We start from the raw sequence: 15,188 nt of genomic DNA on the forward strand, positions 1-15,188 counted from the left end.
TTAGTATTAAAACTGGACAATGTCATAGATCACTCATAATTTGTGAATGGCCCACATTCTCAACCTCAAAACCATAAACTTAATGAAACTTAATGCTTTGTAGTGACTGAAGTAGACGCTTTAATCTGCCTGGTCATTGCTTATTCCCTCTCTGAACACCACGGGATAAATGCTAATTATGGGAAGGGTCCCTCCCAATACACTGGTCAGGTTCAGAATGCCATACACGAGGATCGAATGAACCGCGATTGAAATGTGTCTCTAGTTAGCATAGTAATAACTCATTCCTAGTCCTTGCAGTTTTTCATTTCAGATGGAAAAAAATATATAAAAAAAAAGAAAGCCAAATCTAGCGTGATAGGCATTAAAAATGACAACATTGTCCATAGCTAGTCTGTTATGCAACAAATTTGTGTATTGTAAAATAAAACATATTACCTTCTGACAACAATCAGAGTATGCACACATAAAAAATGTAAATTCACCAACACTAAAATAAAATAAGACTGTGATGTATATTTAATATTTGACACTGGTATTGCTGAATATTTCACGACTACCTTTTATTTACTAATATTTCTATAAGTTTGGAATCAGTCTAAACAATACTCGGGTGGTGGTCAGTCACTGGGTCGATAAGAATGTGTTACATTTAATTTTAAAAACTTGCTTGTTTATGAATTAAAATCGTGAATTGTCTTAAGAAATGAATCTGTCTTTCAAATTTCGTGGGGCCCCTAGTTATACCACTGAGTTTGTGTTGAGTTCCAGCTCCAACTCAATAAATAAAATGAAGAATACTATAATAAGGAGCACAATTATTCAAATAAAAACACACCAACATTACAATACAACTTTATAGCGATGTGTACTGCGTTCGGCAGGGCAAGCGGGGTTGCTCGGCCATACAGTGAGAGCCAGACAAAAGTAATTACTTTTCATACATGTATACCCACCTTATCTGGCCCACACCTAAAGTGGGGTATGCATGTGTGAAAATTAATTACTTTTGATATTTCAAGGGATGTGTAAAAATTGGCCTTGAGATAATTACCTAGACATTGGCCAAAATTTCCACACCTTTATAAATTATACAGGCTTTGCTGTTCACATATTATGAATTTAAAAAATATATATAAATAAATAAAAAAATAATAATAAAAACTATTTTTGTCTGCATCCTTTGTACTCATTAATAAAATGCTAAACACATGTAAAAAAAATCATTGTTTTGGGTTTCACAGGAACCCTTTAACTTAAACAAAAACTTTTTCCTTCTCTTCTTTCTTTACTCTTTTTTTTCATCTATTCATTTTTCCTTTTTTCGTTTAATTTTAATTTTTCTGCCAAGCGCGGGGCCCGATTGGGCCCAATCGGTCCAACTGCATAAGGCCAGCCCTAGATTTGTGCATTCCTTTGCAGCCTCTTTATATGACAGGATAAATACCATCTGTACCTTACTCATTTTCAAACTCTGTAGTTTTTTCGTTAGATTTTCTTGTGTAGTATTAATATCATGTATCTTATAGCGTGCACAGGTATATTAGTGCCACATACCCCACCCAGAAAGGACTTTCTGCTGTGAAGATCGATATAAGGTATTCAGCTCACCAGCAACATCTGTGGATTATCTATGATCCAGCCATTTCCAGTGAGCATAGGTCTTATTTGCTTTACTCTTTTGCTCTTAGTACTTACATATGAATAAAACTCCTTGTCACCATTCCTGGCTCTCACAGCCAATGCCTTTGCACACTCGGACATCATATGCACAACCCCTTCTGAGACCTTTTTACAAATCAACTTATAATTATTATACAAATCGGGGCAGCCTGTCTGTAATTGTTTCATTCTGCCTTTTCTGCTCTATCAAACTCACTAAATGCTTTGCCATCCATTTTTCACATCCTCCTTGTGTAGTATCTCCTTAACAGAATGGAATGACCAGACTAGTGGCTCCGATGATGAATGTATTAAAAGTATCCCACAGCACCATTATACTTTTTGCTCTTATATATTTCATCCCACCTGACCGAGTCCAAAATTAAAACTCTTGCCCATATCACTGACTATCAAAATCTTGTTTGTCATTGTCAATTTTAGGATCAGGACCAGGGTCATTTGCTGCTAACTGTTCCCATACAATCACATTCATGATATTCAGGTTATATGGTAATGACTAGATCAAGAATATTCCCATTTCTTGTAATCGCCATAACAAGTGAATAAAATTATAGCCATTAAATTGATTCAGAAAACTGGCTCCATAGGCTGAGTTGCCAGTCCACAATATCCAATCAATAAATAAATTGAAATCACCAATAACAAGACATTCAGACTTAGTTGCCATTCAACCTGTATACAGAAATTCTTATCAAACTCATCCCTATTATGCAGTCTGTACAGCACTCCACTCTCAACTTTCCTTAACTACTAAGTATCTAACAACACGCAGACTCTATGCTTACCTGAAAGAGCTCTTAATCAGGGTACAATCAGCATTGCAGAGAATACAGTTGTGCTCTAAGTTAACAGGAGCCAAGAAATACATCAGTCTACTATAGGCCTCCCAACGCTTGAAATTGAAATCCACACCCTTTCCTGTTACTACTGAATTTTGGATGCTACCCATTTTATGACATTTACGACATTCAAACTACAACAATAATAACAATACAATGACAAACAATGGGTAGTGACCAAAATGTCATAAAAGTGATAACTTCTAAAGAAATTGTAAACAATTCACTGGAATTACAGTAAGGTCTTTAAAGCTTTCCAATTTAATTGCAGAATCTATATTTCCTAATTTTTTATTAAATTATATTAAAATATCTGTGTCACACATATTTTAAGAGAGTGTCCGTACCAGCTTGAGGTTTCATTTTAGTCAATTCAGTGTATGAGAAATGGAGTTTTTATAGTACACTAACTATTAAAAATATCAAATAGTGACTTTAATATCTAAGCTTTAGTGCCTTTGTACACTGAATTCACAGCACACACACACACCTTGTGCTAGCCCTGCTAAGAATGATTGATTATATGCTTACCAAGGTGGGGAAAGCCAACATCCATGACTACAGAATCTGTAGCATCTATTTCTTCAATTTTATATTTCTGAAAACTTGCAGATGGTAATGTATTATAATCAGTCTGCCACTTTTGCATATCTTTCCACTTAACAGATGCCCCACATCTAATTAACCATTCAGCTGCTGCACGATCAGGTCCAACTTCTTTTATTCTTGATGGATCCACTCTAAAGTTAAATAAAAATAAATCAAGAACATCAAAAATAAGTTGTGTACAAGTCAAATGTATTTGTATATAATGTTGTTGTTGTTGTTGTTGTTTGGTTTTTAGGAGCATTAGCAAATAAGACCATATTGCTCCGGGATATGCGATGGTCATTCCCTGACCTTTCCACATCCTCCATATTTGGTGGTGATGGGCTCGAACCCCAGTCTAATCAAGAAGCGTGTGCTACGCACTGCTGTTCCTTCCCACCTGGCTACGGAGGCGCCAGTTTTGTATATAAAGAATATAGAAACTTGAAAATTACTGCAATACTTGTTCTTCATATAAAAGCTGTGTTCACAAAAAATTTTAGATTTGTAATTATCTTCTCCTCTACGAAGGGCATTGAAGTGTGGAAGGTGAATGAAAATGGTAACTGTCGAGAGAATCAAGCACTGTGCAGTTGCTAAGTACCTTTATTTAAAGAAAATATCACTGAAAGAAATTCATGAAGACATGCAACAAATATTAGGGGAATCTTGTCCTTCATATGCCATAGTCAAAACTTGGGTTGAAGAATTTAAGACTGGTCGAGACAGTGTTGAAGATGCACCTCGCACTGGAAGGCATGTTACTGTGTAGACAGCTGAAAATGTAGATGCCATTCATGATCTGATCACGTTAAACCACAGAATAACATTGAAGTTGAACACAATGAGACAACATTCAACATCTCACAAGCAAGCTCATGATGTGATGAATGTTTTATTAATGAAAAAAGTTTCTTCAAGGTAGGTCCCTTTAGCACTGAATACATATCAGAAGTGGGAAAGAGTAAGATACTGTCATGAGACTGTGTAGCATTTTGAAGCTAACAAAGGGTCAGTTTTGGGGGCAGCACATCGCTATGAGCAAAATATGGGTGCACCACTTTGACTGTGCAACAAAAGAACAATCAAAACAAGAGAAGCACCCCCTCTTATCTCACTCCTAAAATGTTCTGAGTGCAGAAGTCATGGAATCTGTCTTCTGAAAGTATGGAACTTTATGGAAGGTGCCACTATCAAGTATTATTCTAACTATTGAGATATTTCCACAGGGAATTTATACACAAGAGGTGAGGGAAATTAGCCAAAGGAGTCATCTTGCATCAAGACAATGCACTGCAGCACTGCATGACTGTGGAGTCGAACTATTATAGCATCCGCCCTGCTCGTCGGATTTGGTTCCATTGGACTATTTTCCCATTTCCAAATCTCCAAAAGGACAGAAATTCAATAATGGCAATGCTGTGATGGATGCAGTCAACAAGTGGATTGAGTCAAAATCTTCTGAATTTTACTAATTTTTTTATGAAAACCCCTTTTTTTTTTTTTTTTTTTTTTGCTAGTTGTTGGCGCATCGGCTTCTGTGGCCATAATGCACCTCCCAAGGTTTTTGCAGTACTTTGATCCAAGCCCAAGGCGGGAATCGAACCCGCGACCTTTGGGTTGCCAGGTAGGCACTTTACCCACCCGGCTAGCCCGGTCGGCCAAAAAAACCCCAAGCACAAGAGGTATTACAACTTAGTACTGTGCATGGGTTGAAGGTTGAGAAGATGAAAGAAGATACATGTTGACATTAGACTTGAATTTCTCTAGATTGAAATTTTCAGGAAATACATATGAAGGGATGTTGTCCCAGAAAACGGAAGTTGAATGAATAAATAAGGAAGAAGAAAAGTTGGTTCTGTGAGTTTGAAGTCGGACAGTGGTGATGACCGGTTGCGGCACATGTTCAGACAGGTTTGGAAAAGAGGGCAGGAACTATAGAAGCCAATTCAGAAGAACAGTGCCCATAGAATTATCTATAGAAAAGGCAAGTAGCAGAAACAGAACATCTATGAGACAGAGGGTGGAGAGACTTTGTTAGAAATGAGCCATTAGTTTTACCTAACATCTTCTGAATAGAATCTAGAAGCCTGAGAGAGAGAGGGATATTTGGGGGGACCACCCCAGATGTGAGAACAATATTCCATGGTAGGTCAGATTTGCAATTTGTACAAAGTGAACAGTTGTTTGGAAGAAAAGTAACGTTGAGAGCGAAAGAGAAAATCTAGTTTGTTTAGATGCAAAGGAAGCAATATTTGTTATGTGCTTATGCCAAGAGAGATTTTATAAATCAGGGTAATCCCAAATAGAGATATATGATCTTGCCTAGAAATTGATGTCATTGAAGATAAGCATTGGAGCAGAAGAATTTTTTTTTGTGAGATATAACACATGATCGAGTTTTAGAAGGATTGAAGTCAATTAAGTTATCTTTGCCCTCACTTGAAAATTACTTGGAGATCAGCATTTAAGGAACTGGGAGTGGATATTCGAAAAGTTGAAGCTGTAGATGGAAGCTTATTTTGGAAGACCTTTATGCCAAATATGATCAAAAGCCTTTGAAATGTCAAAAGCAACTGCATGAGTTTTGTCAAACTTTTCCACTGAATTTGTAAATAGAATGAGTAACAATCTAGAATATCACCAGTGGATCGACATGGACAGAATCCATACTAGCGAGCATTCATCAGATGGAAGGTCTCTAGATACTTTAGATACTTTAAAAGTTGGCGGTTAATTTATTTCTCCATTACTTTAGAAAGAATAGAAATAAGTACAATGGGATGATACTGGATGAGAGGTAATTTTATCACCCTTTTTAGGAATTGGCTGGATATGAGCAAATATAACATATACAACACAGAACATAAAAAAAACATATACAACACAGAACATAAGTAAACTCAAGAGCACCGGTTTTTTAAAACAAGTGGAGAAATACCATCAGGATCTGGAGCTTTCTTAGTATCAAGGTTGTTCAAAATCTTTCTGACATCATTCTGACAGAAGACCACAGGAGGCACTGAATGGAGTGTACTGGATATGGTAGGAAGTGGTTTATCAAGATCACCAATACACGAGTTAGAAGAAAAGCGGGATGCTAGGAGGTCGGCTTTATCTTTGGTTGAAGTAGCAATAGAACTATTTGGTTTTGACGGAGGTGGGAATATAGATGGGCAAATGTTATGGCCAATAGATTCGGCAAGAGACCAGAACGATCAACTGTTTGTTGTTTGTTTGTTATTTGGTTTTTAGGAGCATTAGCAACTAAGGCCATATTGCTCCGGGGATATGCGGTGATCATTTCCTGACCTTTCTGCATCCTCCGTATTTGGTGGTCACGGGCTCGAACCCCGGTCTAATCAAGAAGCGTGTGCTACGCACTGCTGCTCCTGCCCACCTGGCTAGGGCGGCGCCTTAAATGATCAACTACCATTAGGATAAGAAGCAAGTTTTCTACTCTTAGCCTATTCAAAATCTAGTTCAACTGCACAACTGCTTTACAATTGTAGCGAGCTTAGGTGTAGGCAGAAAATAAAGCTGGAAATTTGGATAAAAGCCAATCGTGATATGCAACATTTTTATCTTGAACAGCCTTAGCACATTTATTGGAAAACCAAGGTTTAGATAAAGGATGAGATTTTAAGGTTGAGTCTGGAACAAAGGGTTTAATTCCTAAAAGAATAATTTCACTGAAATGATCTGAGCAAACGTTGACATCAGAAGATTTAAAACAGTAATCCGACCAAGGAAAAGAAGAAAAGAAATCTGACAGATCATCCCATTTTGCATTCTTGTAATGCAAAAACAACACAGTGTTAAGAATGGCCACGAGAGAAATGCACCCTTGGAGAAGAAGCCATCACCAAGTTGTGATCTGAGATACCTAGTGGACTACTCATCTCGACCCTGTACCTAGAGGGTATGTTTGTGAGAAAAAGATCAAGAGTGTTTCTGCGTGGTTAGGATTGTCTGGTATTCTGGCAAGTAATAAGTAATTTGGCAAAAGTCAAAATCTTGACCAGTTGAGCAAGTGTGACTAGAAAACAGAAGCCAGCTGGAGTTGTGAACATTAAAATTACCAAGGAAAATTACCTCACTGTTAGGAAAGTTGGACTGGAGAAAGTCAACTTTCAAAGAGAGGAAGTCATAGAGTTCCAGGTGGTTAGTGGAGTTGGGAGAATGGTAGAGGCAATAGGTGAATTTGACAAAATGTGGTAGAGAGATTTTAAGCCAAGTGGGAAAGATAAAGAAGATCAAAAAGAGGAGATTTAAATGACTAAGTTTCTGAAAGGGAATATCAGAGCAGACATGCAGGCTCAAAGGTGGTATACAAGTACCACCTTTGAAGCGAAAGGAATCATACAGCGAATAATTTGAACATCTGAGATGGGCAGTGGTTGAATCAAATAATAATTGGGATTCTGTCAGAAAGAGTACACAGAGTTTGGCAGAGAGTAAGCGAAAATAGACATTACTGGAATTGGAACTGAGACCACGCATATTTGTGAACTGAACAAGTATCCGAGAGGTTTCAATCTTTTCACAGATAAGGTTGTTCTATTACTTTGACAATTCATGATGTATTCAGTAGTAAGTAAAGGTTGGTAGGAGACATGCTGCATGAAATAAGGAAAATCCTGGATATAGCATACACATAGCAAGAATGAACCCAGCTCCTTGACATAACATGGCCTTGACAATGCGCCCTGCACACACACTATTTAGATTCCCTACACTCACTATCTGGCAGAGTAGGGGTGGTGAGATTATATACTAGCTATGGAAGCCTCTCAGAGCATTAACACTAGATTCGGTCCATTGGACTATCTAGCAGCCAGCCTGCAAACACTGTTTCAGAGCTGTCGCCTCAAAATGCAAGGAAGATTGGATCTTGCCAGAATATCCACCACAAGCTGAAAAGACATTATACATAATGACAGAAGAGATGGGGGGGGGGCTACCAGAGCTTTGCTCTATAGACTTAACATAGGTTCAACCACTTCATGCTGCCAATAAGCAAAGTGGTGGTATTACACTCGTTGCTTATAACAAACTATAATCTGCATTAAACTATAATTATAATTTTGCAAACTATAATTTCTGACTTTGTTTATTAATTTCTCATTTGCTTTTAAATTGAGGGAATTCTTTGTTCAGTGCCTGTTTATTGAATGAAATGCAATTCTCTGAAAAAATTAAATCAAAAGCATGCAACTTTTCCTCAAAACTGGCTGACCTTGTCTGCGATGTGAAACAAAGTCTATAAAAACTCTATGGGATTAGAATTAAGGTGTGTTCTGCATTTGGGTAGGAAAATACAGAACAGAATGACTGTGCCAGTCATGAGAACCTGCAGACAGGTATCCAGTATACATTGTAGCCAGCTGATGAGAGTCACGCTGATTTTATTTGAAAGAAAACTGGTGGACCATGCCAGAAAGTGTGTTGACTTAGAGAGGTTTGCTGTTTGTTATTTGGTTTTTAGGAGCATTAGCAACTAAGGCCATATTTCTCCAGGATATGCGGTAGTCATTCCCTGACCTTTCCGCATCCTCCATATGTGGTGGCGACGGACTCGAACCCCGGTCTAATCAAGAAGTGTGTGCTACGCACTGCTGCTCCTTCCCACCTGGCTAAGGAGGCACCTCACTTAGAGAGGGGGAAGGGGCTTTACTTTGGGGGGATTCACAGACTAAAAGGCTAACAGTACCTGCAGGCAGAGGTAGGTAAAAGTGATTCTTGCACTACTTCTATTAGAATGAGCAGCGGCCTGGAGGGCAGAGTGCTGGGGGTTCAGGGACTGGTGGGAGTCATCATGAAACAAATAAATGCATGGCTGTGTTAGAGTAATGAAGAATAAGAATAGGTTCATGTTTACTTGCATGCACACCTATACTTCTAGCATTGGTGTACATGCAAGTAGACATGCACTGGTGTACATGCATTGGTGTACTTGCATGTACACCAATGCTAGAAGTATAGTAAATAAATTTGATGAATTTGAAGTGCTGGTCAAGACATCAAAGGCAGATATGGGGATATCAGAGACCTGGAGTCACACAGATATAAGCAGTGCAAAATTGGAAATGGGGAGTACAATGTGTACAGAAAGGATAGAAAGGGAGAAGAGGTTACGCTGTTAATTAAGAAAAAAATAAAATCTAAGGAAGTACATCCAGTTGACATAGATGGACGGTGTAATGTTGAGTCAGTTTGGGGTGACATAAGACTGGGACAAAATAAAAATGAGTAGGAGTGTGTTATAGGCCTAATGACTCTGAGTGCAACAAAATTGTACAGAGAAATAGAATGGGGCAGTAAATCAGATTGTGCTATATTTTAACTTCCCAGATAGTGACTAAAACTTGTGGATTGGTCATTCATGCACTAGCAAGACTTTTGTGGATTTACTGGATGACTGTTTTCTGCAGCAGCATTTTCGAGACGCAACCAGAGAGGGTAATACTCTTGATCTGGTTATTCATGTATAAAGAATTTTCAGATAAAGGAACCACTAGGTGGCAGTGATCACAGTGTATTGATGTGGGATTTACTTAAAGATATAATTAAAATCAGGAGTAAAGGGAAGGGTTTTTGCTTCTGTAAAGGTGATTACAGTGGTCTCAGACAGTTTTTAAATTCTGTACAGTGGGATCAACTGACGATGTCACCAAGAGCAAATGCTAAGTGGGCATTCAAGGAACTAATCGTTGAAGCTACTAGGCTTTTCCTACTGATTAAGAAATATTGTTTAAGGTTCAGGCCTAAATGGATGTCAAATGAACTAATGAGACTCGTTGTTGTTTGTTGGATTTATTGGTGCAAGGGCTACTAAGGCCATAATGCACCTATTTCAATCTTATTTGGTACATGATTGTTATATTAAATAAAAGGATTCAGATCAGGTGATATTTGTTTATCATTTTGAGGAAGGTAAAAACATCATTAATATCTTGTTGGTCTCCAAGAATCTGTTGTAAGGTAAGTTTATTAGAAGAATATAGATGTGAAGAGAAAGCTGTTTTTCATTCTCTCAGATATAATGGACATTCAATGATCAAGTGGTTTACTGTGAGTTGAGTTTGACAGTTGCTGCATAGTGGAGGGTCATCCTGAGTGAGTAAATAACTATGAGTTAGGTGAGTATGTCCTATTCGAATTCTAGCAAGTACTACTTCTTCCTTTCTATTGCCTCTTAGGCTTGATAGCCACTTCTTGTGATCGTTTTTAATCTGAAAAAGCGTATTGCTTTTTTATCCCTCCCAAATGGATAGCCATTTTTTTCTAACATTGCTATGTATGATGCGTTTTAAATCTGTGTAAGGTATCTGCATGTCTGATTTTATGTGACTGGCATTCTTGGCTGCAAGATCCGCTTGTTCGTTTCCTCTGATTCCAGAGTGCCCAGGTATCCAACAGAAAATTAATTTTTGCCTGTTTGCAAGAAGCTGCACTAACTTGGTTTGAATTTGTTGTAGAAACGGATGACTGGAAGGAAATTTACACTGAAGAACAGATGCAGCACTTAAGGAATCGGTGTAGATAACAGTTTGAGGATATAATGACTGTTTTACATTGTCCAGAGCCATCAGGATAGCATACAGTTCTGCGGTGTAAATACTGTACTCCAAAGGGAGCTGCTGGGATATTGTAATGTTTGGTAGAACTTTTTTTTTTTTTTTTTTTTTGGTAGTAGTTGGCACATCGGCTTCTGTGGCCATAATGCACCTCCCAAGGTTTTTGCAGTACTTTGATCCAAGCCTGAGGCGGGATTCGAACCCGCGACCTTTGGGTTGCCAGGCAGGTGCTTTACCCACCTGGCTAGCCCGGTCGGCTTGGTAGAACTGCAGCTGCTCCAACTTTACTATCTGTCTTGGAACTATCAGTGTAAATTTGGGTAAAACTAGAGAACTGAAAAGAGTGAGTTGCATGGATCTGCTGAATACTGAAATTTGGAAGTGCATTCTTTCCCCATTGTTGGAAGTGTTGGTCAACATTGGCCAAGGGTATTTGCCATGGTGGCATAGCCGTGCTAATATCTAGAATTATGCCATTCATATTTAGTTCCCAGCACGTAGTTATGCTTTGTAATCTAATGCCACATGGTTTATTCTGCAAAGGTTTATTTTGGTACAAATTATGCCATTTTGGGGTGAATGCTTTATAGGATGATGTGGGAAACTTCTGATTTTTGCTGCATAATTTAATAACAGAGCTTGCTGACGAAGAAATAGGGGTGGTTCGTGTGCTTCCGTATAGAGACTCTGAACTGGCGATGTACGAAAAGCTCCCAATGCAATTCGGAGGGCATTGTGATGTACTGGGTCGAGCCATTTTAATACACTTTCTCTAGCTGAGGCATATGCAGGTGACCCATTGTCTAGTTTGGATCTTATGAGCGACCGGTATAAGTGCAGCAGCATGTACCGATCTGCACCCCATGACATAGCGGAAATTGCCCTGAGGAGATTCAGCTTCTTTAGACAGGTTGTATGAATATGCTTAATATGCTCTAAGAAACAAAGTTTTTTATCCAGATTTAGTCCAAGAAAGCTAATACTCTGTTGAAAAGAAATTGGATGAGAATCGAGATGTAAATCGGGATCTGGATGTAAATTCCGTTTACGGCAAAATGAATTGCTGTTGTTTTTTGTTTTGAAAGTCTGTATCTATTATTTTTGGCCCACTGAACAAGCTTGTTAATTGTACCTTGAAGCTGCCTTTCAATGAAACACATGTTTTGTGAGTGGCTTGAGATTGCCAGATCGTCGGCATACAGATAAGTTTCAACTGTGTCGGGAATACATTTGGTAATGGAATTAATCCTGAGAGAGAAGAGCGTGGCACTAAGCACAGAACCCTGAGGTAACCCCTCTTCTTGCACAAATGTTTGCGAGAGAGCAGAGTGAAACGTACCTGAAAGGTCCTATTGCTCAAAAAGTTCTGGATAAATTTTGGAAGATGACCACGAATACCGGATTCATAGAGATCATGAAGAATTCCATACCGCCAGGTTGTATCAAAAGCTTTTTCGATGTCAAGACATATCATCACTAGGCGTTCGTTCCTGAGAAATGCATTTCGGATGTTTCCTTCAGCTTTGACCATAAGGTCAAGTGTTGATCTAGTTCTTCGAAATCCATATTGATTTTGACTTAGAATGCATTCAGTCTCTAGGAACCATGTCAATCTGCCATTAATTATTTTTTCTAATGCTTTTCCTATACAACTAGTTAACGCTATCGGTCGGTAATTTACTGGATCTGAATGGTCCTTTCCTGGTTTTGGGAAAGCTAATACAATAGAATGATGCCAACTAGTAGGGTAGTAGTCTTCGCCAAAGATTCTATTATACAGTTTTAGCAGAGCAGAAAGGGATTCTTCACTCAAGTGATATATCATGGTATAGTACACTCCATCAGGACCAACAGCACTAATTTTGGATCTTGCAAGTGCGCTACGTAACTCTGACATGGTAAGGGGTACATTATATGGATGCTGTCGTGAAGTATTGAAATTGAGATTATATTTTTCTGCTTGTACTTTATGTGCCTGGAAACTTGGCTCAAATGCGGTTACAGCAGAGATTTTTTCAACGGTTTTACCTAATGTATTAGAAATATCGAGAGGATTGCAGATTTCTTTGCCTTTTAGATATATTATCGGAGTGGTTATAGGTGGATATTTTCCATTAATTCTTCGAACTTTAGTCCAAACAGTTCTGATATTTGTGGTCCTGTTTATAGAAGAGGCATATTTAGACCATGTCTCTTTTTTGCTTATTCGTTGTATGTGACAAGATTTAGCTCTAGCTTTCTTGAACTGTATGAGATTAGCTGTGGTTGGGTATTTACGAAATAAGTTCCAGTATCTATTCTTCTCTTTTTTTGCATTACTACAGGCTTCGTTCCACCATATTTTTGGGTGGGAGCGAATTTTCATGGATGATCTGGGTATACTGGTTTCTGCAGCTGCTATCATTTGCTGAGTTATGTAAGTTACGGCAGAGTCAATGGTGAGAGTCTCAATAGTCTGAATATCTAGATGTGCCAGCTCTTGATATTTCTTCCAGTTAGCTTTGTCGAATTTCCAAACAGTTTTTATCTCAGTTTGAGGAGGAGAGTTAGCCGATAGTGTGCATATTACTGGAAAGTGGTCACTATTTCGCAGGTTATCAGTGACCGTCCAATCAATAAGAGGAAGGAGGTTTGGCGAGCATATTGAAAGATCAATTGCAGAAGTTGACCTTGAGGAAAGATGCTTGTTTGTTGTTTGTTATTTGGTTTTTAGGAGCATTAGCAACTAAGGCCATATTGCTCCGGGATATGCGGTGGTCATTCCCTGACCTTTCTGCATCCTCCGTATTTGGTGGTGATGGGTTCGAACCCCGGTCTAATCGAGGAAAGATGCACGTATGTGTGAGTCCCATTGTTTGATAATGTTAAGTTGTGCCTTTCAAGAAATTTTTCAATTAACTGACCTCTCTTATCAAGGCGCGAGAAACCCCATAGGGGGTGATGCCCATTCTAGTCACCCAAGTCACCCAAAAAACCAGTACTGAACAGATTGTTCAGTACTGGTTTTTTGATTATTTCTTTCAGAGCTTGTTTGATTAACTGGCTGTTGTACAAAATTTTTATCTGGCAGTATTGTCAATGGTGTGTTTACCGAATGAGTTGATTGTTGTTGGGTAGGCTGTTCTTTTAGTGTAGAGAGGACTGACCTGGTCCAATCAGAAATTGAGATGCTTGGCGGAACTGAACAATCTGTTTGTACTGTTATGGATCATTGCTTTTTTACAACTGAAGAATAAGATGGCAATTTATTTGAAATTAAACAATGTCTTTTTGCTTCTTGGTATGGCACCTTGTGTTCTACTTTGTACTTTTGTATATTCTTTTCAGTCTGCCACTGGATGCACTCCTTTGAAAATGCTGAATGATTCCCCTTACAGTTTGGGCAGCTTTGTATTTCAGTGGGGGCAGTCTGTGTGAACATGCTCTTTTGAACCACAGGAGGCACAGGTGGTTACACCCCTGCAGACTGCTTGTGAGTGTCCAAATTTTTGGCATTTAAAACACCGGACTGGGTTTGGAATATAAGGTCGAATTTTGCACCTTAAATATCCAGCTTTAACAGTTGTTGGTAAAATTGGTGTTTTAAATGTAAGAATGACCGTTCGGGTAGGAGTAAGAACCCCATCTTTCTTAATGACTATCCTTTTGGCATTTATTACATTTTGATCGCCTAATTCCTGAACGATTTCCTCCTCAGATACATTAAGGAGATCCCACTCGGCTATTACCCCTTTAGAGAAGTTTAAGGTGGCATGCGGGGTAACCTTTGTGGGAATTCCACCAAAAGTCGATATTTTTAATAGTTTTTCCGAGTGTTTATTCTCGTTCATCTCCACAAGAAGGTCTCTGGATTTTAATCTTCGAACCATTTTTGGTGGGCCTGCCACATTCTCAAGACATTTCTGTATTAAGAATGGGGAGAGCTTACTCAAAGGATTGTCAGTCAAAGAATGCAGTATCAAAAAAAGAGGAGCAGGGGTTTCTGTTCCTTCTTTTTTCTGCCGTTTTGCATTACCTGCATTTAAGTCTTCTCTGTTTGAGAGATCTGGATCATGAGATCCATAAGTGGCATGTCCATTTATGTCCATCTTTGCTCCTTTTTGCCCCGGGAGAGTGTTTTTCTTCTCCCAGGTTACCAGCCCCGCCACGTGGAGGCAGGAGCAGTGCCACCAGTGACCAAGTGGTTTAGAGGTTTAGTTAGGTTAGTACAGATTATATATATATATACACAAGGAAAGAAAGGTGTATTTCCTTTCTGGACTCTACTTCAAAGCTTTTAAGTAAAGAATCACTTATGAAAAACAAGAAGAATAGTGACACTGGAAAATAAATATAACTAATCCACTGAGAAAGAATGCTATGTATCGCACAAAATATCGCTTGGGCACTATCGCTTGGCACTCGGGGCCAATGAGACTCGTGGCAGAGAATAAAATGCATGGGATGCATATAAATTATTAGATGACACAGAAGCCTAGGGCAGATATACAATAGTCTA

General features: G+C 38.6%; 1 protein-coding gene across 4 annotated transcripts in view; it reads right to left on the bottom strand.

Annotated features, from left to right (window-relative positions):
* LOC150084764 (ATP synthase subunit s, mitochondrial) overlaps positions 1-15,188 on the bottom strand; it is a 104,571-nt gene that overhangs the window by 44,457 nt on the left and 44,926 nt on the right. For all 4 annotated transcript variants that reach the window (XM_090375521.1, XM_090375518.1, XM_090375517.1 and 1 more), the window contains exon 3: positions 3,054-3,262. In XM_090375521.1, the coding sequence (XP_090231647.1) occupies positions 3,054-3,262 (209 nt within the window). The remainder of the gene's footprint in view (positions 1-3,053; positions 3,263-15,188) is intronic.

This window comes from Mastigoproctus giganteus, chromosome 6, assembly GCF_048544385.1.
Source record: "Mastigoproctus giganteus isolate SK-2022 chromosome 6, ASM4854438v1, whole genome shotgun sequence".
Classification (NCBI taxonomy): Eukaryota; Metazoa; Arthropoda; class Arachnida; order Uropygi; family Thelyphonidae; genus Mastigoproctus; species Mastigoproctus giganteus.